Source organism: Cryptococcus neoformans, chromosome 7, assembly GCF_000149385.1.
Source record: "Cryptococcus neoformans var. neoformans B-3501A chromosome 7, whole genome shotgun sequence".
Lineage (NCBI taxonomy): Eukaryota > Fungi > Basidiomycota > Tremellomycetes > Tremellales > Cryptococcaceae > Cryptococcus > Cryptococcus deneoformans.
Window position 1 is genome coordinate 377551 of NC_009183.1, and position 26269 is coordinate 403819.

The window sequence follows — 26269 nt, forward strand, 5'->3', positions numbered from 1 at the left end:
ATAAGAATGTATGCAGGAGCGTTGAATTCAAAGAATGGGATTGGATTGGGTGTGCCGGGGGTCTCGGGAAATTTCGGAGCAAACACTCTGGCCAATCACGCGTCTCAAATTGCACCAAAGTCACAGCGAATTACGTATGCATGTGGTCACCCGGTTAATCAGCAGCCGCCGGCGACCATTCGGCGTGCGACTCTTCGCGCATCCACCAACGCTTCGAACGACCTACAGTCACAGTCTGCACCTGGGTGACTGTGGCCGGAACACATGTCCTATAACCCACAGGACTACTAACAACTGCAACCGAAGTGATGGCACTCTTAGAAGCTGACGAGGCAGCGTGAGCTGGCGGACCTGGCCGATGTGATCCGTTACAGCGACGTGTGATAAGAGCGAAGAGCTGCTGGAAAGCGGCGCCGAAGAATGTGGAAGGAGTTTCCACGCCGTGCCGGATACTGATGCAGGGGCAAAGTCACGGATGCAGAGTCGCTGGCGGAGGCAAAGATCTGCAATAATTCGATTGAACCGTTCGTTTGTTGGGCGGCCAATCGTCTCTGAGTGATTGCCATCGCTGGCAGACGAACCAGCTGAAAACTCATTACCACTTTTGGTAGCTGACTGGACAGTAGCACTGGCTGTCTCTTGAGTCACAGAAACGCATCCAGTGTTGTCATTCACTGACAGACTAGCTGCTGCAACAGAGACCTACGTGGCAGTCGTTGCAGCGGCGTTTTCGACAGAAACGGCATTGGGCGATTGTACAACGAGGGTCTCGGCAGGAGAAGGTTCTTCTGCGCTGAGAGAAGCTGCCTCAGTATCATCATGGGATTTTGAAACTATCGGGGTTGACCAGATGGAATCAGCGGCAGCGATGCTGTAAGGGTTAGGCAGTTCAAAGCAAGCTGGGAAGGAGGGTTACAGCGGTGCCACCGTTCTTCAAACAGCTTTTGACACTTTTGCCTTCCTGATATAATAAATTTGCCAAGTGAAAGCAATCCCACTGGTCCCATTCATTACATACTTGGTCTTTGTATTATCCCAAAGTTCGTTCTGATGTTTCCAGCTCAAATCCCTTCCGAGCAGGGTGCTGTACCTGGCCGATCGTTAGTTTCATCGTATCCGGCCGTCGCTTTTTTATCCCCTCCGTCTTCAAAAGCTGTGATTTTGTAATAGATGGCCAAGCCGGACGCCGCTGCCGCTCCTCTATTCGAAAGCAGCCAGATGACGTTTATCCCGTAACCCCCTTCTGTGGAAGGTGAAGTTGCGGAGGCAGAGCAGATAGCGACGGAGCCTTGAATGGTAGGCGCTTCGTCAGTCGGGATGGCGAGCTGGAGGAGAATGATGCAAGAGAAAGTGGTGCAATTGAGGATGAACCAGCCGATTGCTGTGCAAGGACACCCGGGGAGGTAAGGAGGTCGAGAAAAGGATTATGCGGGTCTTAGACATGCCTCGGCATGGCGTTTTGTCTCTCTGGAGTGTATAGTTGAGATTGAATGGGTTGATGCCCAGTCGATGAAAGTCGATATAAGAACGTAATTAATAGAGTTTAGGAAACTGGCTTTTTAAAACTCCCTTATCTGGCGCATCTTGACAAAACAAAGGGATGCATCGCCGTCGTATTCACTAAGGATATTCCTTCAGGCTAGTTGAGATCCATGACAGTCATAGCATGGAAGACGAGGACAAATCGAGAAAGGAGAAGAGCGGTTGACTTTGATGGGTAAAGGAATTATAGTCCCCGCCAAAGGTGTCACTGCGCTAAATAAATTGAAATGCCCCTATGGATTCGCCGAATCTTTCGCCAGTGTTGCCAGAGATACTTTAGACCCTGACAGGGTGTACAGCATCTGCATGTTCCGCTCATGATCTTGACGGTAACTCTGCAACTACTTTCCCTACGAACGCCGCGGCCATCCAGCCGGCCAAAACGATCAACGTTGTCTCCCAAGGCTTAGTTGGTAAAAGGACTCTAAGACCATAGCCGGCACTCATCCCACCTAGGAGCCTTGTACCAGCCCATATCCTATCCCCCCTGGCCCATGCTTCAGACAATAACCTTTCGGTCTCTAGCCATGAGGGCGGGATAGTAAAGGATGATGGAAGGGGAAGAGATGAAAGGAGAGATAGCGATAAGGAAGGAGAAGGTGGTTGTTCGTGTATCGTCGGCTGGGTGGAGTACCACGGAAAGAGGAAAAGCTGGAAGAGAAGTGGGAGCAGAGAAGTGTACAACAGCGTTAGAGGAATAAGGATGGGTCTGCGATACGTATAAGTGTATGTACTTGATAGTGATATTTTGTACTCACGCAAAAAACTTTCTTCGACCGTCTTGCCTTGCCGGGTGCATGTCATCTGAGGGTGAAACAGAGCAGTTTTGACCCCTCAGTTTCAACACCAGTATACTCAAGCCAAGAGTCGTGAGATGTTGGGCCGCTCCTTCAAGAAGGACTGCTGAAATGGTCCAAAATATCTTACTTAATTGTATGTTAGAGCTATCTCCCGAGCCGGACAACGTTGGCAGAAGCCTAACGGCGGTCTCTGCGCCAACACTCAATAACGCAAGCGTTGAAAAGTCTTCCCATAACTGCTTCCTTCGAGCAGTCTCGCGCTCGATCTCTGACGCTGGCTCCGAGACAGCCGAGAACGGCAACGACCCGCGGTTGAATAACAGATGCAGAAATACGCGAGGCTTCAGGAGGACGAGGTCCAGAAGCAGTAGCAGAGAGGGGTGTTCGATGAGAGGATCAACGAACTGATTACATCGTGGCTATGAGACATCAGTGTATGTTGTTGTCGACGGATTTGACAGGAACGCACGCATACTGCAAGGCGGATGTTGGACTTGGTTTTGTAGGTGGTGTAGATGTAGTCTGCTGGGCATGCGCAGGCGGTGCAGACGGGCATCGCATCTCGAGAGTATATCTCAAGGCTATAATAATATTAGACTGGCGCGAAAATAGTCGGAAGATCCGTCGAAAAAGAAATCTCGGGTGACAACGGCGCACAGCCCACGTCGTCATGCCGCATCTTATCATTTGTTCCGTCGCATAATTATCCACACAACATATCCTTTCCATCGCCACACACGTTTTCACCACCACAAGCCCCGTTCTCCCCATCAAAACATCCGCCGCCGCCGCCACCACATACGCTTACTTATTTCACAGCCTTTAAAGTTACTAATTGCTCGCTGCTCGACCTGTGACTACTCAGCGTCAACCTTATCTCAAAATGTCACTCCCTCCCGCAATCCTTCAACACGGCAACTCTACCGCCGGCACCTCTGCCCATATCGCCCTCGCCGACGGTCCAGCCACAGTTAATGACAGTACAGTTACCCTTCCATCCTCTCAGGATCCAACCTCACCGTCGGCCTCCACCCCAAACCTCATTCACAACTCCACTTCCCGAGTCTCAATGCAGCTTCCGGAGCATCCCCCGTCCCATCAACGATCCCACTCTGGCTCTGCTGGCTATACAAACACCACAAATCTCCCAAGTGCAATGTCACACCATGGTCAGTTCCCTAGGACAAGGACGAACTCGAGTGGGCAACAGGACGGCAAGTACAGGAGGAAAGTTGGATTTGAAGCATTCGAAGCGGGGCCTGGAGCCTTATTTGCTTTCACGTGCCAAGTGAGTAGCTCTTTGGGATTGTGGAATGGACGCTAACGGAGAAGCAGTCCAAAAGTGGTGGCTATAAACGATCCCGCAACACTCGAGTGTTTGCCGTGGCTGTTTCTCCGGATGAATCGGGCGAAACGGCTTTGGAATGGCTCATGAGTGAATTAGTGGAGGATGGTGACGAAGTGGTAGCTATCAGAGTCATTGAAATTGATGAAGGAGGTAAGGACTTGTTATCCTCTGATTTGGTTGGACTGACAGCTGTTCAGAGAGACATTCCGAAAAGGCACAAGAAGAGTTCAGGGAAGAAGCACAGGCTTTGCTTAAGACTGTCTTGGAAAAAAATGATGAAATTGATGATCTCCGAAGAGTGCGTTTCCACTTAGCTGCTAATAGCATATCTAACGTCTAGGCAGATTTCTGTCATTGTCGAGTTCGTTGCCGGTAAATCAACAACCACTTTGCTCAAAATGATCGCTCTTTACAGGCCCGACTGTAAGTTATCGCAAAATCAGACTGCGAACCAAAGCTGATAGTTCCCTCCAGCTTTGGTTGTTGGTACCAGGGCTCAACGCTCAAGGTTACAATCCTGGGGTAAAGCTCTTGGCGGTAAGTTTGGGCTTCTTTTTATCCGAACGTGTAACTTATGCATCTTGTAGCCCCTGGTATGGGTTCCGTCTCTCGATTTTGTGTCTCACACTCCCCAGTTCCCGTCATTGTCGTCCGTCCCGAACGTAAAGTTAAGAAACATCTCAAAAAGCGACAAAATGATCCTAAGCGAGGGCAGTACGCTGCCATCGTCGGCCCTGATGGCTTGACATTGAGTAGGAGTAGGAGTAGGGAAAGGAGTACCGGTGGAAGTGCTATGAGTGCTGGAGGAATGAGCGAATGATCTGTTTCTAGAGAGCGTTGGGTTTTGGGCAGTTGTACAATTATACAAATATGAATCTAATTTTGCTTGATGATCGGTGAGAGATGACTGCCGATAACTGGTGAAAGATCTACTAACTGATTGAGGTTTACATGTCGTTATAACAAGACTAGTCTCGACAAAGCGCTCCATGTCATTATTGGTATTAAACAACTATTATTAAACAACTATCACAGACACCGTGCCCATCGAACCGATCAACCCTCCATACCCGCATCCGGCGATTTCCTTTCTCTCTTCATAACAGCGTCAACTTCCGTGTTATCCTCCAGCTCAGAGTCACTATTTCTTCTCGACCCCGAGCCTCCTGGCACGCTACCAGTCAGGAATGGCGGGGCCGGCAACCCTCGGAGCGTGGCTTCGGCGGCGCGTGCTTCTGCTTCGGCGCGTTGAATGGCTGACTGCTGGTCTACTTTTACTGCTCGACGACGATTTTGGAACTATGAGAGATATCGTGAGCGACTGCGACTGAGCAACACAAGAGGATAAAGGGAGAAACAAACCCAAATCTGGACACTTCGTGAAGTCATTCCCAGCTGTCTGGCCAGTTCATCCCTTTCTTCTGTAGATGGATATTGTGTCCGTTGGAAAACATCACTCAACATCGCCAGCTGTACATCATTCGCTAAACATTGTCGCCACATCAGCTGACTTTCCTGATTTATTCTGCATTGTTACACTCACTCCGCTTACGTGGCGACTTGAAACTCATCACTGTCGCTGCACTGGCACTGGTCGCGCTTGCCGGACTCGACAACGTACCTTTACTCAACTTCCTATCACTCGAACCCTCGACTGGGCCCTGTCCCAGTCCATGAGAAGGCTGTGATACATTGCCCTTTCCCTCGCCAGAGTAAAACCTCACATCACCTTCATTACTCCATGGAAACGCATAAGGGTGGATGTGTAGTCTCGGTCTTGATGGCTGAGGAATCCGGTGATAAACCTCTTTTCCCCGGGCGTAGACATGTGCTGGGAAAGGAGAGGGAGGGGGGTAATAGTCTTCTAGATCATAGTATGGGTGAAGAGGTGCATTGTAGTACCTATCTGTTGGCATGTGAATGGAATAATACTCTTCTGGGTGAGTGTGAATGCGAGACAGAGAGGAGTAGTGCCGTTCCGAGGAGGAATGGGCGTGAGGGTATCCAAGGGGGTGGCTGTACCATGGAGGAAAGTAGGGTCTCGCCGGAGGACAGTCATGTCCATGTTCCTTTGATTTTCGTGGGAAGGCCCCATGTTCAACGTGAAAAACAGTTGGATGAGGGGGAGGACCTGTTCGGCTAGAAGGCGAAGAGTCCCTGGAAGGATTGCGCGTGTTAAGAGGTGGGAGTGTAGGTGAGGAACGGAAGATAAGAGGCAGACTTGCTGCCGGAAGTGATTGGGAAGTCTTCTTTCCCTTGTCTTCTACTGCCTCTACTACTAATGGCCCTATCAGCGCTTTCCCTCCTTTTTTACCTCAAAACACTTGCCTTCTGAAAGCTTGTGACTTGGTCTTGGAACGGGGCTTGAACTGGAACTTCTTGCTATGGGCGACAGAAGTACCGATTTATGGTTGTCTGAACTCTTACTCATACTTTCCTCCCTTCCAAAAGACCTCGTGGACAGCCGATCGATCGGAATACCCCTCAGAGGTGGGGAAGTCGACATTTTTGCTTCCTGTGAGAGCTCTCGAAAAGGGACTTGCTGTCGAGCGGACATAGTAGTGCTGGGATCAAAGGAAGACTCGTACGTACGCCAGGGGCAGTCGATTTGACCAAGATTGACCTCTTTAATACAGTAAGCTTGCGTCCTTACGCTGACTTGATGGACTGACTATCTGTTGACAGTTTCTTTGGCAGAGATGAGCACAAAAATGGAAAGATTACGCGTAGGTACTAACCAACTGGTTAATGGGTGTTTGACTGGGAATCTCTCGACGGAAATGACGACAAGCTGTAAGGAAGGAAGGAAGGATCCTTCGATGACTATCGTAATGAAGCAAGAGGATTGCGAGCTGGCAAGCATATGCCAGTAGATGTGTTTTGGGTCAAAGCCGAAATACGGGGTTGAGATGATGAGTGGGTTATAGGACGATTTCTTCCAGATCGAAAACCGTTAATTAAGTTGATAGAGTGATGATGAGATGTAACTTCCCAAGGATGCGACTCAAGAGATCTGTGAAACATCTTCTATCTTTAACTCTCTTTTTGATATAGTGAGAGTTCTCGTGGCCATTCGGAGTTGCTAGAAAGAGTCAAATCGAAAATGAAAGGAAACTCGCCCTTTTCCTTTCACATTCAGTTCACCAGTCAGTTGCGTTGAGCGATCATAAATGAAACGTCCCTAATGGTATGGCGAGCGAAAACGGGTAAATCGCCCAGAAGCGAAATAAATACACAAAGGAAGGAATTCACCCAATCGGACAACCAAAGGAAGTAAGTATTTATAGCTAGTATGTGAGGCAATGGGGATTTACATCCCATTCCGGGGGCGATCTCATGTGAATCGTTATTTGCCATTGGTGCTGTGGTTCAACAAAGCATACAGCATTGCGCACCTAACTTGTTTAATGTCCGGCACGGTTCCCAGGCGTCCTTGAGGATGAGAAGATAAAGGACTTGTTCTGGGCAAAGGCATACCTGGAAAGCTATCGTGAGTAGTCAAGTTGAGGTTACTGGCTAATGGCAATTCTTGAGACAAGTCATCAATTGAACAGTTCAATCATCACGGAAAAAATGAGTCACTCTGGATGTAGCACCATACTACTCAGGTACTGTGAAGTCAATGAACTTATGGTTAATGGAGCTCAAAGCGAGTATACACTCAAAGTACATGAATCTGAGCTAAGGCTGCAAGTATTAACAGCAAGAATTAATATAGTTTCCCACTAGGAAGAAAGGATGTGGTTCAAGCTCACCCAAAGTAACACGTTGACTAGTATGTCGTTCATCTAATGCCGGGCCCAAATGTAAGTAGTAGCTTCACCGGCTTGGACACCATTCTGTGAAACAGACTGACGGAGTTTAGTCTAGCTGCTCTTTTTAGATAATAGATGACTACGTGGTCTTTTTTGTTCAGACTCTATACCCTATTTTAATTTCCTCTTTTGTAGCTTTCTGGTCTTCCTCATCACTATCTTGCACACTGCTCTCTGAGACTGTTTGTACGAAGGTGCTGAGTGAATACCAGTTCAACACAGACCACGGTAGTTGATAACGTTCAATGGCATAAAAATAAACAAAATACAAAAGGGAACATCGTAAAAGGCAGTCAGAAATAGCAAATACATATACACAAAAGGCAACAGGAAAATCGAAATGGCAACAACACCATTGAATAAATTCACAGCGACGAACAGCTGTCGAAGACGGTTAACGCCAAGGCCGATGTAGGATAGGCCACGGTTGAGGGCGATGAGAAGTAAAAGTCGAGAACTGATAGTTCTTTAATCAGTCGAAAGGTGATTAGGTTGAAAAGTTTTAAGCGAGAATTTCGCGGACAGGTATCTCCTCAATATGCGGTTTCCCGTTGATAATGTCATGGCGTTCTGGCTTCTCAGTGATCATTTCTCGCTCGAGAATATATTTGCCTTCCTTGTATTTCTGATCATGTTCAGAGGCAAAATCCTGACGTCATCTGTCAGTACCTACAAGCAAGCGAGATCAAAGGAAAATAAGACCAGTCGAGTCCCCGACTCACATATTTCCAGCCGAGGGTGCTATGGCAAACGCGACAGTAGACGTCTCTCACGGTGTGCTTTCCAGTGCGCATCTCTCTATCTTCGGTCTCACCGCTGTATGTGTTTACTCTAGTTGTGATCAGTGACTGTGGGATGATAGGAGGCGGTGGAAGCAGTTTCAGGACCTACACTGTGTGGACTAGGATAGCCCGACCATGCTGGCCAGTGAATTGCTACCATACATGGAACATAAGCCTGTATCCTATGCCAGACCCAACGAAGCCGAAGCAAAAAAGACCGTGCCTCGGTTTGCCACCGGTTTCACTATGCAAAGTCTTACCCACCTTTGAGATGATACCTTCACTAACGGCTAGATGATTCCCGCAATGTCTGCACATCAGTACAGACTCTCCTGCCAAATAGATTCTGTATGTGCGACCCATTGTGCCTGTAATGTACCGGTCAGACAGTACAGAGGACGGTCGTGTTGTTAGATTTCGACAATAAGCGGCGTATGTCGCAGCGAGCCAAGCTTGCGGTGATCGAGGTGTTCAAGGTGGATAAGTGCCCGTCTGGGAGAGTGCGAATGGCACCTAAGACCAAGCTGAATAAATGACTATGGGCTCGCCGAATAGATAATGGGTGTGGGAACTCGAAGTCATCAAGGTAATAACTCCATCGTCACTTTTATATAAATTATTTCTATCCGAGCCAAATGCCGTCTTCTTGTCTCCCTTCTGCGTGGACACGGCCACAGGGTTCCCGGCCGAGGCACCTTCAAAATATTTCCCACGGTAGTCTGTCATACCTCACACCTCAACTTCATGTCACCCTCGCTTTGGAGCGACTCATGCGGTGCTATCACTCACATCAAGTCAAGTATCAGCGTATCGATGGGCCTTCTGAAGTGGAAAGACGTCTCAGCCAGATCCTCAGGTCTAGGGTTGCTAGTAACCTGACGGCCGAGGATGTTTGAGCTACTAGTATCATCCTCGAAGTCTTCCACCAAGCAGTACCATTGGCTCACTGATGAACAAAATTGTAACCGAATGACGGACATTCTGCTGAAGTCATACCGTCTATCTTCACAATGGTCCAGTGATACCAACAGAAGATCGATAGGAACTGGAGGACAATCCTTGTCTATTCGAACATGCGAGAGATGGGGGGAATCACCGCTATCAGCTTTGGTCTTCGTTACAATCTGGACACCACTGGAGAGCGGAAAGGTCAGATGGAAGAGATCTTGGACCCGACGTATAAGCTCTTTTGGTCTGGTTTATGAATGGGCATGTATGCTGATGGATATCCATGGATTACAGGTCGACACTCAACAGCGACAGCCTCGATCAATCCTTGATGCCAAAACGGGTGTATGGTTGCATCCTATTGCGTACTGAAGATAAAATGGGCCATCTGGGAGGCTACCGTAAGTAAACTATTCTAATTTGTTTGGAGACGACATGTTCTAATATGGCCTTGCAGCGTATAAAGCAAAAAAAACGCTCACAATCAATGGTCTTGCGTCAAATGTCTCACGACTACCAGATCCGAATTAAGATAATCAATCCATGGGTAAGGACACAACAGAGATTAACTCGGTTTTGAGTATCTTCCCTGATACTCGTATACTCTTATGTCTATGGCATGTCAAACGTGTGGTTCACTGTACAGAAGTGAACCGAATATCGCTAATTTCCTCTACAGAAGCGGTCACTAGTCGTATGACTAAAGTGGGGCTACTCTCGAAAAAATGCGACCCACACAAGGCTCCCGAAAGGTTCCCATTTATAAGTACCGACTTTGTGTCCATCATCAACGCCAAAGCCGCATCTGTTGCAAGATGTAATTTGCAAATATCGTTTTCTCAGCGCAATGAGGCCGACTACATTCCGTTCATTCCTTTTTTTCTCTGCGTCTTTTCTCATTTCTGTGCCTGTCATGAGCCAATTACTCCTCGTCTCGGATCATCGGCTTTTCATATACTTGATGCGTGACCTCGCCACTCTTTGCTTCCGAATTCCCGATCTTTTTTCATCACCCAAGTTCTACGTATTACCCAACCTTGTCGGCGAGTTGGTTGAAGTTACCGAGCTGCACTTGGTGCTAGAGGATTCCGTCAAGTACGTTCCCTCATTATGATAGCATAGGGACGGTTTGGAGAGACTTGGAAGTCCAAGGTGAGGCTGGCAGACCTCATGATCACTTTCGAGAAATTTGTGGCGTCCAGTCGTCAGCGGATTCTCGAGGAGTGTAGCATTGAGGATGACATTGAGAGCGCCCTTGCACACTTCTCCGAAAAGCTTTCATTTTAGCAGCTTCATCAACAGCCATTGAGCCTTGCTGACGGCGCTTTCATGTGCATCTAAAGATTCCAGGTGTCCGGATCAAAACACCTCGAACTATCTGCGCATGGGGTGTTAGAAGCATGTATTGTTTCTGTGAAGTGAGTGATTTCATACATGAGTTTTCAATAACGTCAATTTACATACTATCTATAGGTCAATGAACTCCCGGCCCTCTGGGCATATAAGTGGACAAACTGCTAGGACGGTGGTAACTTAATGCTAGATGTGCTCATGTGGAATTCGTGCCTCTACGCAAGACGAACTTGTCAACTGAGCGACAGAAGTGTCCCGCATTTAACCATATCCCAGTTTCGGAGTGATCAAAGGGCTGTTTCCACTCTCAGTCGAGAGTTTAAAGCCTATGTAATGGCACTCGCCTGATTATCAATAAGCTTCTCGACCGAGTCATTGAAGCGAAGATCATTACAGGCGATTAATTTAATAGGAAATGCTTGATTTCTCGCATCTTCCTAAACACCAACACCTCTTCTAGGATACCTGTTACTTTGGGGAGGCGTCAGTTACCGATCCGACTTGCATTTTCTATGGCAATTAACAAAGCTCAGGACATCCTCAGTGCCCTACCCGCACAAGCGCTCAGAAACCCAAGATTCATCAGTTAGACACCGAGCTGACTGCGGGAGATGCCACCTCGGCTTACCTAGCATTGGCCCAAACCATTCCTTCAGCTGATGATGGCACCCGTGACTCGACGTACGCCCTTTTTCATCCTCTTCTTGCCATCTCTGCTCCAGCCCCAACTGACGACCCTTTGCCAGCCTCCCCCCTAAGTTTCTGCTCGATACGGGGCGTCCACAATTTTTGTGGATTCAAAGCTGGCAGCGAGGTTGGGATGGACGGTGAGGAAGGGGACGGTACGGATGCGTTCGTTGAATGTGGCAGGTGTCTACCTCACTCGTCCTATATTTAATCATGGCCAGTTATACATGGCTCTATCTAGAGCCAGAGACCCCTCTGGCATCAACGGTATGCTCTCTTTCATCTGCGACGAATGTCAACCACTGAGACATAGCCTTTGCGGATCTAGTATCCAGGACTAAGACTTGATGGGCGGTGGACCATTTCCAATCTATCTTGGCTTAAAACAGGACTTGCTGCGCAAGATCTGCCGATTCAAGCGTCTACAAAGGCTCGGGGATATTTCGTTGGGTCGTCTCCACCAATCTTGGAAGCATGGGGCCTATATATGTGCTTGCTTTGGCACCGTGAGATTTGTTGTTTCTCGCCTTCATAGTGCATCAACTTACGCAACATGTACAGATACTTCAGCTGCAAGCATGTGTTCCTTCGTTACGAACTGTCCGTCCTTGTGGTGTCGACTGGATATATTTCATTGCAACTGTACAACTGTTGTGTAATAGTTGCTCATTTTGGACATCAGAACACCTGTCTTTCTCCCTGTTGGAAGAGAAAGGTTGGGATGTGAATTGGAAGAAGCAAGTTGAGCCACTGGTGTGCCTCTGTAATGACATGCGTCATCATGTGAATAGGTACCGTAACTTACCAGCTCAGAGAGAACAGAGGAGGAGCTACCGCCGGGTGCCATTCTTTGATGTGAAATTATCTCTATTGGCCTTTGAATATGTTGCGACTTCACCCATCATTCCCAACACTGCTATATCACTCTCTTTATTGCAGTTCCTGCATACCTTGTGGCAGCAATCGCCTATGGGGATCGACGCCTTTTCCCGAGCTCTGCGGAGGTTCCATCGAGCGCGAGGAGGAGTGATATATGCTAGGAACTCCATGAAAGTGGGTTGCTACCCTATGTGGTTTTTATGTGATTCAGAAGTTGTCTAACCTGACTTTTCGTAGTGGATCCAGCCCGGCCGTCTATTTTGGGCTGCACTTGTTGTGTACCGGGATTTCCTATCCCAAGAAGAGTTCATTGACCCAACCTCGCCTCCCGCCTTTGCCCGGGTAAGCGTCGTGAGTGCCTGGCTTGACATCTGGCACCGACGCCTCTCTCATCTCTCGTTCCCTCTCTTCGTCGCTTGCTGTCCGACCTCAGTGTCAGTGGTCGCCTTGTCGCTGGGCCGTCGCCTCCCGTCTGCCAAGGGTGCGTCCAAGGGAAAATCACCCGTCCTCCCTTCCCATCCAGCGATACCCGTGCTGACTCTCCTCTTGCTCTCGTGCACACAGACCTTTGTGACATGGGTGTCCAGAGTGAGGGCCAGACTCGATATATGCTGGTGTTGGTGGATGACTGGTCTCGATATACCTGGGCGTGTTTCGTTAGGCACAAGAGCGATGTATTATCCTGCTTCATGCGCTGGCTACCGCTTGTCGAACGCAGTTATCAGACCCACCTTGTCAAGCCAATTTGTGCACCGATCCAGGCAGAATTCAGCCAGCTTGCCGTTGGGGGCGCAGGGTGTGACTGTGCTTCTCGCGTCTCGGTCCCCGAGGGAGTAAACCTTCAGGTCGTAGTCTGCGAAGGCCAGAGCGCTGGAACCTCTGACCCGAAGGTCGTAACGTCAACTTCGCACTCTGCAATCTGACAATGGTGGAGAGTTTGTCGACGCTGCGTTTTCTGAGTACCTGGCCACGCGTGGGATTCGCCACGAGACAACTGTTACCTATAGCTAACAACTGAATGAAGTCGTTGAACGTGCCAATCGTACTATGGTTGAACGTACAGTGGCTATTTTTTGTGAAAACCGGCTACCTTCCAGTCTTTGGTCTGAAGTTATGCAGACCGTTGTCTACCTCAAGAACTACTCCCCTTCCCGTTCCGTCCCCTCTACCCCCCCCCCCCCCACCTAAGGAGCATAAACTGGCTTGACAAGGTGGGCCAAGTCGTCACAAGGAATGCTCCGAAGGTCACTGGTGGTGTCTTCAAACCGATCATTCTATCCACTGGTGGACTGGTGAGCAAGAGCACGGCGGACGAATGGAAGGACTGGAGGGAGGCGATACCGGCAGGTGCATTTGAGAGGATGGAGAAGAGAATTGGTGTCGAGTTGGTGAAAGCAAGAGCGAGGACGCTTGTCTTGTAGAGGAAGAGGCGTTAGCGACGAGGAGTGGAGGTTGAATGATCTTTAGAGGTGTTATTTAAGTAGTTTTTAATTCGGGTAGCATACACGACAACCCAATAAGCTAAACAACGCAAACATGCAACCTCTATAACCCCCTACCAACTTTTACATGCTCGTCCTCCAATACGCCCACCTTGACGTCATTGGTTGTGCTGCCTGGGTTCTTCTCCTCAAGTGCCGCCCAGTGCCCAGCCTGTTTCGGATCTCGGGAGAAGAATGATTTACCTCCAGGTGCTGTTGATGTTCATCTAGCGGCGGATGTGAAATTCACCCATTGTCGTACGAAGGCTGCCTCAAAGTACGACTCTGGGCGTACTAGGGGAAGATAACCCCGTCCAGCTTTTTGACACTAGAGTTCCTAAAGAGAGGGAAGAAAGAGTATGAGGCCCCCTGAGGGGGAGAGAAAATAAGGATAGGGCGGGATGAAACGGTAAGTAGCATTTTTTGACCACATATAGTTTCTTGATATGACACCGTTCATAAGTATGCTCTGATGTAAGGAACGGAGAAGAGAAGAGGATTAACAGAAGAAAAGAGGAAGACGAGAGACGGAAAGAAGGGAGAAACTGGGGTGGTAAAGATTAGCTGGAGAGAAGAGGGAGAAGAGGGGAAGAGAAAAAGAGCGAGGTGAGCGGAGCAGAAGAGGCCCTCAGAGGATCGGAGACGGAAGAAAGAAGAGGAAAAGGGTGCTCGAGGGGGAAGCGAAATTGGTTAGCTGTACAACTAAGGAAAAGATATATAAAGAGCTCTTCGGATAGACGAAATGAAAGACAACCTTCATATCCTTCTTCCTTCTTTGACTGCCTTTCCAAGAAGACCACTCCCGAAACCTTCGCAGACTTCGCTAGCTTACGAACCTCTAAGTTCCCCGACTGGACTAAACCGTGGTTAAAACAAACAAAGTAACATCAGGTACTTTCCGGCCTCTCCGAGGACAGGGGTACCGTTACATCTGATGACTGGAAAGCGATGAGCGACGGGGAGGGGGGAAAGGCGTTTCAGAACAAGGCTGACACCGATCTCGTGGCAGTGTTATACCGGCATGGTATGCCAGAAGCTAATAAGCCTCTTCCAAAATGCTGCATGCGATTTTGATCTAAAGCTCACTTACATCATTGCTTATTGGCAAGGTAGTGCAAACGACTCCTATACTTTCTCTGAGGCTCTTCACAAGTACAATTTCCCAAAGCTCCCTGCAAACAGCTATTTCCTGGCCGATCGATGCTGATTTTCGCATTTGAGAACGGATCCGGATAAACTGCTCACACCCTACCGGGCCACTCAGTATGATCTCACAAGCTTCTATTCAGCGGCGGCACGTAAGTGATTGATGTGCTACGGATGAGTGATTTTGCTCAGAAATGGTCACTATAGTCCCCGATCTGAGAAAGAAGTATTCAGTCTCGCACATACCCAACTCTGTAACGGCATAGAGAGAACTTTCGGAATCACAAAACGGCGCTGCGAGATGTCTTGAGTGTGAGTTTGGAGAAATTGCAAGGCGGCATTTAGTAGCACATCAGATTAATATACTGGGTCCTATGCAACATCTGCGCATCCATAAATAACCAGTCTGCCAGCCTATTAGTCAAGATCGAGATGAAAATACATAACAACGAAAGCCTCCTTGACTGACGATTTCGGCTGAATTTTAATTAACTCGATGGAAACGTCAACAAATGGCTGACGTAATAAACCTCCACTGCACCTTTAGTTTCCACCGGATGCCAACAACATGATGTTGGTGAATGAAAAACCATCAATACGTCATGTATCTTCCGTCCGGTCCTTGGTCTTCTTCTCGCGGTCATCTTTTTTTCCGGTTCGTTATAGTAGAACTGAAGAGATGCCTTCAACTGTATATGCAAATTTATAATGGACGGACAATAACCTCTTTGATATGAGGCTTTCCTTAATAAGGTTTATTATATGCATTTACTTTGAAGAGGTGAGGGCTGCTGATCTTTCACCAGAGTACTTGGTGACCTGACGTCATGTATGCAGTTTCTTGTATATAGTACTCGTAATGCTTTGAACGTCCTGCTTCTCCACTGACAAAAAACCTATTCTACTGTCTGTATTCAATAGTAATTGGCGTGAAATACGACATGTCTATCACCATCAATCCCGCGACCACGAAGCCTCCCACGCGAGACAATGCCAATCCTCCGATGCATCTCCCCGTCGCCAAAGACGAGAAGCAGCATCCGTCCAAGGCTGGCGGCGAGAACGCTTCGGTTTATTTCGTTGGGACTGCCACGACAATTTTGTGAGTGTGTGTGCTTCACCTGTTCGACTGGATGCTGATTACACAGGGAATGGGAGGGGATTCGAGTCTTGACCGACGTGAGTTCTACTCTGGGGAGCCACCATTCACAGGATACTTATATTACCACAGCCTAACTTTCTCCACGCCGGGGATCACGTTCATCTTGGGCCAGGCGTCTCCAGTACTCGTCTAACCAACCCATCCGTGGATTTACACGACCTCCCCCGGATTGACCTTGTTCTTCTCTCCCATTACCATGCGTAAACATTCCAACCTGTTCACAAAATGACCCCGCTGACGATGAATAAAGCGACCATTTCGATCAAGAAGTTGAAGCGAGCCTCCGTCGCGACCTTCCTATTGTCAGCACCGCCCACGCCAAAAAGGCACTGACATCTAAGGGGGACGATTCATTCACAAATGTCCATGACCTGGAGCCGTTCCAAGAGCTCATGGTCAATGTCAAGGAGGACGCGGTACAAAAACAGCCCAAGATCCGAATCACTGGTATGCCTGGGAAGCATGTTGCCGGTGTAATGGAGGTGATGAATGAATATGTTTCAGCTGTATGTCATCCTCCCCTTTACCCAGTGTCCAATTAATAAGTAACCAGATTCCCCCGACAAACGGTTGGATGGTCGAACTCGGCTACGAACATAATGATGCTTTTAAAACAGGCTATCGCATCTATATTTCCGGCGATACACTGATGGTCAACGAACTCAAAGAAATTCCCAAACGTTATCCTGATCATCCCATTGATCTGATGCTCATTCATCTTGGCGGGACGACAGTGCCATCGCCAAAGATGTCCCCTCTGGCTGTGATGGTGACCATGGATGGTAAGCAAGGGGTTGAGTTGATGCGACTGATAAAGCCGGATGTGACCATTCCGATCCATTTTGATGATTATGACGTCTTTGCGAGTCCGCTGGAGGATTTTCAGAAACTTGTTCAGCAGGAGGGCTTAGGTGGGGGCGTGGTGTATTTGGATCGGGGGGAGAAATACCAGTTTTGTGTTAGGTCATAGCGTAAAACGTTAGAACTGTTCTTGTACGGTATTGTCAATGGTCCTAGCGCTCACTGACAATGTTCTGAACCGGCAACGTAAATAGTTTATAATGATGCTGCCGTGCCGTTAAAATGTATTAATCTGAAGCAATTTACAGCCATTCTTCGAGATCAATATGATGACTCCTGCAGAAAGAGTCGGAATTTGCCGGGCTGTCTCAAGGACCCGACCTCTTACAGAAGAAACACGCACTCGTTGCTGTCTTCGCGCAAAGTCTTCATCAGAATGCTGGGCTATTCAGGAAATGTTCTTTCTGATCTCATTATAGGCCATTTTACCCCTTGCCATGAGAATAATTTCTGGATTCTGCCAAACAACAAAACACTCATCTAAATGGTGGTGTAGCAATTGGTGGCTCCCTTCTATTATTTATCCAACTTGTACTTGGGATCATTGCATCTGACAAGCATGTTTCTTCAGAATCTTATGAGCATGGATCTGAAAGAGATGATTTGCGCAGACCTTGCCGAATTCGCATCCCGAGCGAGTGACATCGATTTTCGTCCCGACAGCGATACCATTGCAATTGGGAAAGTCAAGTATCAAATCAGCATGGTAAGCAACAGCTTCGCGCTCCTTGCCCCTGACCGGCCTCCTTTACTTAAAATGACGATCGATGAGGAGCAGTTTGGGCCCGGTGGAAGTGGCAAAAGGCAACGCATTAATGAACAGATATTACGGGGCCGCATTATATCCATACTTCTGTCTCGATCATCTGCCAGGAAATCGGATTTTCGAAAACAAGCCACGGATGATCGGCTGACAGGAACAGATCAATCCAATAGACAGCTTGATATGCGTCCACAACGTTACTTGGTATTATAGGTGGCGTCGATGGGATTGATCCAGAACAATACAGAGGTACGGTAGATATTCGGGAAGTAGACGAAATTGTCCAGCGCAAAGACGACGTTCAGCATTAATAGCTCCAACGGTTTGAAACCCATCCCTTGAGGTTAGTCACGAGTCAATAACAGTTAATGGCATAAGAATAACGAAATACGAAAGGGGACATAGCAAAAGGTCGTCAGAAATAGTAAATATCAACACATAAAAGACAATGAGGAAATCGAAGTGGCAACAACACCGTCGAATAAGGTTACAGAGGCGAATAGAGGTCGACGCCAAAACCGGTGGATGATAGGCTACGGTTGAGGGTGATGAGAAGTAAAAACTCGAGATACTGACAGTTCTTTGATAAGCCGAAAGGCAGAAGGTTGAGGAGCATTAAACTCTAGTGAGAATTTCACGGATCGGTATCTCTTCGATACGGGGCTTCCCGCTGATAATGTCACGACGCTCTGGCTTCTCAGTGATCATCTCTCGCTCGAGAATGTATTTGCCTTCCTTATATTTCTGGTCATGCTCAAAGGCAAAGTCCTGACATCGTCCATCAGTACCCGCAAGCAAGCAATTTAAAATGAAAGTAAGACGAGCGAAAGAGTAAGTTCGAGAACTCACATATTTCCAGCCAAGAGTGGTATGGCACACCCGGCAGTAGATATCTCTCACCGTGTGCCTTCCAGTGCGCATCTCTCTGTCTTCGGCCTCACCGCTGTATGCGTTTACTCTAGTTGTGATCAGTGACTGCGGGATGATAGGAGGCGGGAAGCAGTTTCAGGACCTACACTGTGTGGACTAGGATAGCCCGACCATGCTGGCCAGTGAATTGCTACCATACATGGAGCATAAGCCTGTATTCTATGCCAGACCCAACGAAGCCGAAGCAAAAAAGACCGTGCCTCGGTTTGCCACCGGTTTCACTATGCAAAGTCTTACCCACCTTTGAGATGATACCTTCACTAACGGCTAGATGATTCCCGCAATGTCTGCACATCAGTACAGACTCTCCTGCCAAATAGATTCTGTATGTGCGACCCATTGTGCCTGTAATGTACCGAACAGACAGTACAGAGGACGGTCGTGTTGTTAGATTTCGACAATGAGCGGCGTATGTTGCAGCGGGCCAGTTGGATGTACAGGTATTCAGGGTGGATAGTTGGCCGTCTGGGAGAGTGCAAACGGCACCTAAGACCGACCACGATAAGTGAGTATATACTATCTGCAGAGATATTGGGTGTGGGAACTTGAGGTCATCGAGGATAATAACTTCATATGTTACTCTTATCCACTAAATCTCTACTATTGCCTCCGAGCACGGCCACCGGGTTTCCCGGGTGTCACATTTCTCCCACGGTAGTTTGGAACACCTCCACCTCCACCTCCACCCCAATAATAAGCGACAAATCAATGTGCTTTCCGGCCAGGTCGGTCTCTTGTCTTTTTTTCGAAACATGTTGCAGCTCACTGGATTCCCCGGCTGGAGATGTGGCCTAGCGAGCACCGTCTGAGCCACATGAGGGACAACACATAGAGAAACAAAACATTGTAACCATGCTCCAATTATCCCCATCCATCCCCCGGCCTTAGTCGACGGGCCTAATCGGCTATTCCTTTCAGGCAATAACTTCATCGCAGACACAATGTCCTTTGACGCACCTTGAGCTTCTACTTCGAATTTCAGTCCAAGGAAGATGTAGTAAAAATCTCTTCCTTTGTCATTGGATTGTCCTTTGGATAGCCTCTTTCTCCTTACTCCATCTTTCATTTCCTAGGATGGGCTGTGCAGTTGAGGACAACGTGAGTGATTCGCAGACCCATTTATGATTTTTCTCTTGTTTCCTTACCCAACTCTACATATTGTTCACTCATACACTTCCATTCCAGTCGTCTCTTAGAGAAATAGGTATCTCATTCGTCCACTCTGGTGGCATCACATTCTTTTAACAAATAAGTGAAACAACATCGCAATGGCCCGAGCTTCACTATCTTTCACCTCCCTCGCCTTCCTCATTTTCATTACTCCGTTAGCTCTCGCCCAATCCTCTGGTACCATTAACCTTTCATCCACCTCAGTATGTGTCATTATCGCTCAAATCGCCTCCCTATCTTCACCCAACGCCATCTCGGCGATGATGCCCATCTGCCCAGACTCTGGTGATACCGCCATTGCCTGGCCGCTTACGACTACCGGAGATGGTGCATCTTCCAGCATCGCAATCTACGCCCACACAACTGCCATTAATGGAGGGGTCAGTCTCGGTTGTGTGATGGGCCTCAGCCAGATGCAGGCGATGTATCTCTTGGGAAGGGATCTGACGTGGGACGACAGTGCTGGTACGCTGTACGACAACACTGCTGGCGGGAATCTACTCGATCCTACCACCTATGCTACTATAACCTGGCAAGTGACCTTTTAAATGAAAGCCAGACATTTAAATGCTGATATATGGACGATCAGTGGATCATCCGAAACGCTCCTTCCATCAGGGCTCGTGCTGCCTGACCCATCATCTAACGCCGCTGGAGCTTCAGTCTGGGATCAAACCATTACTCTGACCTCTGGTGCCAAAGCTTCCGGTGGAAACAACGATGATGTTGTCGAAAGCACTGTTGCCGATGTTACCTCGGTTGCCGCGCCGGCCAGCTCTACCATCCTAATGACTTCTGCAGCTGCCAAGACCTCAGCTGCTCCTGTCACTTCAGTTTACCGTATCACATCGGCTGTGCCTGAGACTTCTGCTGCAGCAGAGACCTCGGAGGCTCCCTCAAGTACCGATCAATTGGCAGTCCAGACTTCCAGCCCTCTCTCTCCCTCTCCTAGCTCCACTATAAATGAGGCTTCGCAAACTAAAGCAGTTGTCACTTCCCCTAAGTCGGTCATTAGCGACCAACTTAGCTATTCCGCTACCCCTTCGCTTACTGCTGTAGAGCCTTCTAGTGTTTCAGAAGTGGTTGACGTTCTTACGACGTCTTCGACCACTTTCCACGAAGTGGGCAGCTCCGGCTCGCCTACTTCCTCGGAGAGCGACTCGGACCAGGCGAACTTTGAATCTTCAGGCCAGCCGGTGGCGGTACAAACCAGCTCGCCTGCCCCTCAACCAATCTCTGATACAGTTCAGCAACTCCCATCTACCCAACAAGAGACAACAGTTGAAGCTCAAATTTCTGCTCAGCCAGAGACCTCTGCTCAACCTCAAACTTCTGGCCAGCCTCAGACTTCTGCGCAGCCCCAAACATCTGACCAACCTCAAACATCTGGTCAGTTTCAATCATCAGCTCAGCCCTCAGAGTCGTCTTATCGATCGGAAAGTAATGAACAACCTACCAGGGCCGACTCTTCGTACGCCTCCGATCCTACTTCTGCTTATCAGGCGGCTAGCTCTAGTCACCCGGAAGACTCTACACCTACATCGATTCAATCTTCTGACAGCGCTTCCTTCTCTACCACTGATGGGAATGATTACTCCTCCGATAATGGCGATTACGATAACACCAGTGTCATTGCTGTACAGACTAGCGCTAGTTTGAAGGCATCTCCGTCAGTTGTTCAATCAGAAAATCAACGTGTCACCTCTTATGATGCCTCAACTTATCAAGTGGCTACGGCCAGTCTTTCGAGTTCGGCGTACCTTACCGACACCGCCTACGAAAGTAGTAACGATGATAATTTGAGCGATTCTGAGGAAGTACCGCAGACTTCTCCTTCGCAGTCGCTGAGTGCACCAACCAGCGCATCAGCCGCTATAGTGTCAAACACTTATCTCATCTCTTCGAATAGCTCTGATAGCTCAGATGGAGGTGTCACCGTCACTGCCCTTGACGCTAGGCCTTCATCCACCGCTCAAGCGTCATCCCCGCAAACTGACGTCAACGAAGCTGGATCATCATCCTCTTCTGCATCATCGTTCGAAAGCAAAATCTCCCCCAGCGGTAGCGACGACAATGGCAGCCCATCCGAGACCGATCAGTCTCAATCCCAATATTTTGAGCCGAGCTCGTCCGATGTCTCCACTGAACAATTTACCACGCCTACCTCTTCCCACCAGCCGACAACATACGCAGCCTTCATTATGCCTGCATCTTCCAGCTCTGCAAGCTCAGACGAGCCGTTTGTCTTTACTGTCGGAGGAATGACCATTGGACAGTTCACCGAAGCTGGTGCCGATGCCATGATAGCTGTGCAATTCAGTTCTACTTCGACGACTGATAGCCCGGCGGCTGAGAATAGCGCGTGGGCCGAGACTGTTGCTGTTGAAAACATTGAAGGCACTGATGCAACGAGCACAAGTGCGTCTGAAGTGGTCGCTGCTTCGGCTGCACGCACAAGCAGTGCCTTCTTAGCAGATGGTAACAATGGTAGTTGGGTTAGTTCAGTGAATGAAAGCGTCAGTCCGGGTGCACCCACGAGTTCGGAAGAAGCAAGGGAGACAAGCGACAGTAACCGATCTGGCGAAGACAATTATGGTACCTACTCGTCGGCCAGCGCGAGTACAGAGGAAACAAGCAAAGACAACAACCAAAGAAGTGGCGCCGGCGAGAACACTGCGAGTGTCACTGTTGACTATATAACTACCTCTCCCACGCAAAGTTCAAGTATCGTCAGCGCCTCCTACACTGACCAGCGATGGTCGGCTTCTCAAGCCAAAGCCACTGTAGCGGGAGAGAGCGAAGGCTCCAAGGTGTCTGCTGCACCGACGATATTTAGCATATTGTCAAACAGCACCAGTTCCAATGATTCTTTTGGGCGAGAATCGTCGGATGACAAACGTCAAAGTCTGTCAGCGACTTCTTACCAAGCAAACTTTACCATCACTGGTGAAAGCGCAATGGTAAGCGCCAGTGGTCACTCACACCACCAGAGTGATACAGCTGTCAATGACATGATTTCCCAAATCATTGCCGTGGAAACTTCTGCAATCTCGTTCGACAGCTCTCCTCTTTCGTCTGTATACAGGTTTTCCAAAGGCGACGACACGTATACAAAATCAGGTTCCCCTGGGGCCGAGCCTACTAGCATGTCACCTTGGGCTCAAGCTCTCAGCAACAATAGAAACAGCAGCGCATCTATTTCGGAAATTATCCGCACTGCATCTTCGCTTGTAAGTGGCGCGAGTTACTCGCTGGAAAGCGCAAGTACCCAGAAAGCGGTTGTGACGGGAGGTCAGAGCAGCGGAAAGACATGTGCGAGGAAGAGGAAAGAGAAAGCGAGGAGAGCTAGGGCTTTGCTTATAGAAGCTGTATGATGTTCACGATGGACGTAAGAGGGAAGGACCCATTGTCATAATTTTCTTCTGGTGAATACTGAACCACCCTAAAACCCAATAGTATATTTCATACTGTTTGTTGACATAATACAAATCCTTGATGGACATTAGAGATATTTCGTGTTAAATCTTGGAATACATGTCAGATGATTTAAACTACAGTTGCTTCTACTTCATCATACGCCTTTGACTCGACCTGTCAATGTGGTCAGATGACATGGCTGAAGGAAGAATTGAAAATAAGACTCACGTTTTGTTCCTCCTTCTCGGCCATCTCGACATCCTCTGCTGACCTCTTATCGTCGGATTCCTCTTCTTTTTCTTCACCCACTTCTTGTACTTTTGCTCCGTCAACAATCGGCTCCTCCTTTACCTCTTCCTCTACCTTTTCTAATTCGACCGGGCCTTTTTCTTCCGCATTCTCAGTATCCTCCTTTTCTTTCTCCTCGTTCTCTTCCCCTTCTTTTTCCTTTTTCAATTCCTGCACATCCTCATCTTCCAACTCGCCGCCCTCTCCAGGATTTTCATTCTCGCCTTCGCCTCCTTCCTTCTCACCCTCTCCGGCTTCCTTGCGCGCGAAACCTTTGGGTTCCTGAGCCTTCTTGATTGTAGAGAGCAACAGATGGACGTCTCGCTTTTCTTTTAGGCTGGGGAAGAATTTTAGTGATGTATGAGAAGCGAGACGAAGGGCGCGCCAAGTAGATGTTGTCTTGCGCTATAAAGTAAAATTTAGTAGACATCCTTTTTGTTTTTATTACAATGACTGTATGAAAACTTACTTCTTTGTTGGCGGCAAGCTTTTCGGGTGTGCCTTGACCCATGGCCTTATCATCTTCCTCATCCTCTTCAATCCTTTTGATTTCTTCGCCAAGCGCCTCCACCGTCGTCGCCCTAAACAGCCAAAGTCAGCCTTTCAGCATATGATTATCAAAGCGAGAAAAAAAGTGAAAAAAAAACTCACTTTTCTCGTCTCTTCAGCTGATTAATATTGGTGAACCCATTGTTCCACAGCATAGATAATGGGCGTGAGCCGACCTTGAAGTTGTATGGCGCAGGCGGGTTGAGGCGCTTTGCCCATGCTTGCGCTGGCTCGGAAGCAGAGTCGGGATCAAGTGCGGGGATCTCGAAAGAGCCTTCTGGACATCCTTCATTCTTCCATTGAACCTATGTTCTCGCTGGTCAGTTTTGTCTTGATGAAAATGAGGCGGAACGATGAGAAAGACCGACGTAATGTGCTTCTTGTCTAATGATACTAAACACGGTATCTTCAAAACTGGCTCCCCCAACTATGTTCTTCAATTCTTCCTTGATGCCCCCGATTTTACTCTTCACCCACTGCTCGTCCGCCTGCTCCAGCATAAACGTCCTCGGCATACCACCCGTAAAGGCTTGCTTGCCAGCGTGGGCCGGGGTGAGGTTGAGAAGGAATTGGAAGAGAATGAAATACTGCACAAGTATTTGGCGACGGAATGAGGAGTCGGCGAGCTCATACTCAAAAAGCCTCTTTCCTGTCAGGAACCTAGGGTGGAAGAAGCCTCCTGTATCCTGTCCTTCCATGACTTGCCGTTTCCTCTTCTTCCCCAACCCATCGTCCGTACCTGCCATTGCCTTTTCCTTCCTCGTTTGCTCAAATAACTGGGGGAGGACAAAGTCTGATTTTTCACGAAAGGTTTGGAAAGGTGTTTTGGGCGGTGAGCCTACTGCTGGACCGTCAAGAGAAGGTGGATGGGAGAAATACTGTTGGAGTGACCAGAGTGTGGAGTAAAATTCGGGTTCCTGTAGCGTAGCCGGTGTCAATGGAGGCTCGTCCTCTGTTGGCTGCTCCATGGATTGATCTGCTGGTTGGTTGGATGAATGCTCTGTGTGTTCGTCCTTCTTCTCGGCATCTTCCATTTCCACATCGCCATCCTTCTTGCCCCCTTCTTCAGCCCTTTGATCCATCTTTCCTTCCTTGTTCTCCTCCTTTTCCTCCACCTTGATCTTCTCCATCTCTGGCTCCTCTTCCCAAACTGTCTTCACTTCTGAATAATCGCCTCTCATATTGATCGCGCTCTTGTCCGCCACACTGAAAACCGAGCTCGCAAACTGATGTATTCTTCCTCTGAACACCAAATCTTCCGGAGTTCGGGGCAGGAATCTCAGAAAGGCATTGATAGTTCTCAAAAGAGGCAAAGCCTTTCCTCGCGAGGCAGGCATGTCTTTGGTGAACCGCTTGGACCGGGATTCCACGTAAGACCAGAGACTCCGCCATGTGCCAACAGAGAGAAGCTCGACAAGCTCTTCAAGAAGAGGGATGAAAAGAGCTCCGGGCTCGAGGAATGGTATTTCTGTACAGGCGGTCTGTATTAACCACCACCAAAAAAAAAAGTAAGAAAAAAAAGTAACAAACCTTGGAAAGCCTTGTGCACAGTCTCGTACAAAGTCAAGATGATATCCAGCCTATCCTTAATGGCCGTCTGGAAAGCAACCTTTTCCTTTTCATTGGCAGTCTCATCTGGCTCACTCAGCTGTTGCAAACGACACATTTTATATATAAGCCATTTGCACATTATTTCAATCGTTACAGTCTATTCACTTACTTGGCCATTAATAACGCTCAGGACAACAAGCTCTCTTCCGACGAGTTCCAGCACTCCTCTGATAAGATCCGGATTCTTTGCCATGCCATTGATCAGGCTAGGATCATTCGAGTACGTCTCCCATGCTTGCGACAGTTTGGTATCGAGCTCGGAAGCGGGGATAGGCACAGGTTTTGACCGTTGCGGAGGGTATGCCGATACTATAGAGTTGAGAGGTTCAAGAAGGGGTTGGTGGATTGTCATTTCGTCCCACACTAGGAGAAAAAACGATGTTGCGACGATATATGCTCTGTCTCGCAACGCTAGTCGCAACAAATGCGTTACGTTCTTCTTGTCGCGGAGCGACGGAAGTAAAATGTTTGTTGTCAAAGATCGGATCGGTTATCGCCGCCTCGCAAAACAGTAGTAAATAAATCTAAATAATTATTATCGTTCGTTCTGGGCGCCTTGTTCTCAGGCCAGGCGTTGGTCTTGGAGAAATGGCGTGGTTCCGGTAATGTAGCTGTTCTTCCTACGGTTTTAAAAAAGAAAGAATTTGAGATGGTTAGGTGGTCTTGGCCGATAGCTTGCCTTCCATCCCTATACGAGAAACACAGGATGTGGAGAAACTGTGAGTTTAATATTACAT

The 26269-nt window shown here is 48.3% G+C and overlaps 9 protein-coding genes across 9 annotated transcripts; 4 read left to right on the forward strand and 5 right to left on the reverse strand.

Moving 5' to 3' along the window:
* Positions 1-1857: 1857 nt before the first annotated feature.
* CNBG1300 (hypothetical protein) lies at positions 1858-2898 on the reverse strand (the record flags this gene model as incomplete). Its single annotated transcript, XM_769391.1, has 3 exons — positions 1858-2251; positions 2301-2761; positions 2812-2898. 3 exons carry the CDS (start codon positions 2896-2898, stop codon positions 1858-1860), a joined length of 942 nt encoding a protein of 313 aa, XP_774484.1.
* Positions 2899-3225: 327 nt separating this feature from the next.
* CNBG1310 (hypothetical protein) lies at positions 3226-4510 on the forward strand (the record flags this gene model as incomplete). Its single annotated transcript, XM_769392.1, has 6 exons — positions 3226-3630; positions 3678-3840; positions 3888-3988; positions 4035-4113; positions 4165-4227; positions 4278-4510. The coding sequence occupies 6 exons, from the start codon at positions 3226-3228 to the stop codon at positions 4508-4510; spliced, it is 1044 nt and encodes a 347-aa protein (XP_774485.1).
* Positions 4511-4746: 236 nt separating this feature from the next.
* CNBG1320 (hypothetical protein) lies at positions 4747-6247 on the reverse strand (the record flags this gene model as incomplete). The annotated part of the gene is made up of 4 exons (XM_769393.1): positions 4747-4989; positions 5053-5174; positions 5234-5968; positions 6019-6247. The coding sequence occupies 4 exons, from the start codon at positions 6245-6247 to the stop codon at positions 4747-4749; spliced, it is 1329 nt and encodes a 442-aa protein (XP_774486.1).
* Positions 6248-8007: 1760 nt separating this feature from the next.
* CNBG1330 (hypothetical protein) lies at positions 8008-8650 on the reverse strand (the record flags this gene model as incomplete). The annotated part of the gene is made up of 4 exons (XM_769394.1): positions 8008-8154; positions 8228-8336; positions 8397-8440; positions 8552-8650. The coding sequence occupies 4 exons, from the start codon at positions 8648-8650 to the stop codon at positions 8008-8010; spliced, it is 399 nt and encodes a 132-aa protein (XP_774487.1).
* A 2972-nt stretch (positions 8651-11622) lies between these two features.
* Positions 11623-13172, forward strand: CNBG1340 (hypothetical protein; the record flags this gene model as incomplete). Its single annotated transcript, XM_769395.1, has 5 exons — positions 11623-11781; positions 11837-12328; positions 12392-12635; positions 12719-12901; positions 13045-13172. 5 exons carry the CDS (start codon positions 11623-11625, stop codon positions 13170-13172), a joined length of 1206 nt encoding a protein of 401 aa, XP_774488.1.
* A 2550-nt stretch (positions 13173-15722) lies between these two features.
* CNBG1350 (hypothetical protein) lies at positions 15723-16913 on the forward strand (the record flags this gene model as incomplete). Its single annotated transcript, XM_769396.1, has 5 exons — positions 15723-15883; positions 15930-15960; positions 16013-16143; positions 16194-16449; positions 16497-16913. The coding sequence occupies 5 exons, from the start codon at positions 15723-15725 to the stop codon at positions 16911-16913; spliced, it is 996 nt and encodes a 331-aa protein (XP_774489.1).
* A 1269-nt stretch (positions 16914-18182) lies between these two features.
* Positions 18183-18837, reverse strand: CNBG1360 (hypothetical protein; the record flags this gene model as incomplete). The annotated part of the gene is made up of 4 exons (XM_769397.1): positions 18183-18335; positions 18417-18525; positions 18584-18627; positions 18739-18837. 4 exons carry the CDS (start codon positions 18835-18837, stop codon positions 18183-18185), a joined length of 405 nt encoding a protein of 134 aa, XP_774490.1.
* A 928-nt stretch (positions 18838-19765) lies between these two features.
* Positions 19766-23041, forward strand: CNBG1370 (hypothetical protein; the record flags this gene model as incomplete). Its single annotated transcript, XM_769398.1, has 2 exons — positions 19766-20132; positions 20286-23041. 2 exons carry the CDS (start codon positions 19766-19768, stop codon positions 23039-23041), a joined length of 3123 nt encoding a protein of 1040 aa, XP_774491.1.
* A 172-nt stretch (positions 23042-23213) lies between these two features.
* Positions 23214-25884, reverse strand: CNBG1380 (hypothetical protein; the record flags this gene model as incomplete). Its single annotated transcript, XM_769399.1, has 7 exons — positions 23214-23258; positions 23313-23777; positions 23842-23953; positions 24024-24226; positions 24290-25389; positions 25452-25569; positions 25642-25884. The coding sequence occupies 7 exons, from the start codon at positions 25882-25884 to the stop codon at positions 23214-23216; spliced, it is 2286 nt and encodes a 761-aa protein (XP_774492.1).
* Between the last annotated feature and the right edge of the window lie 385 nt (positions 25885-26269).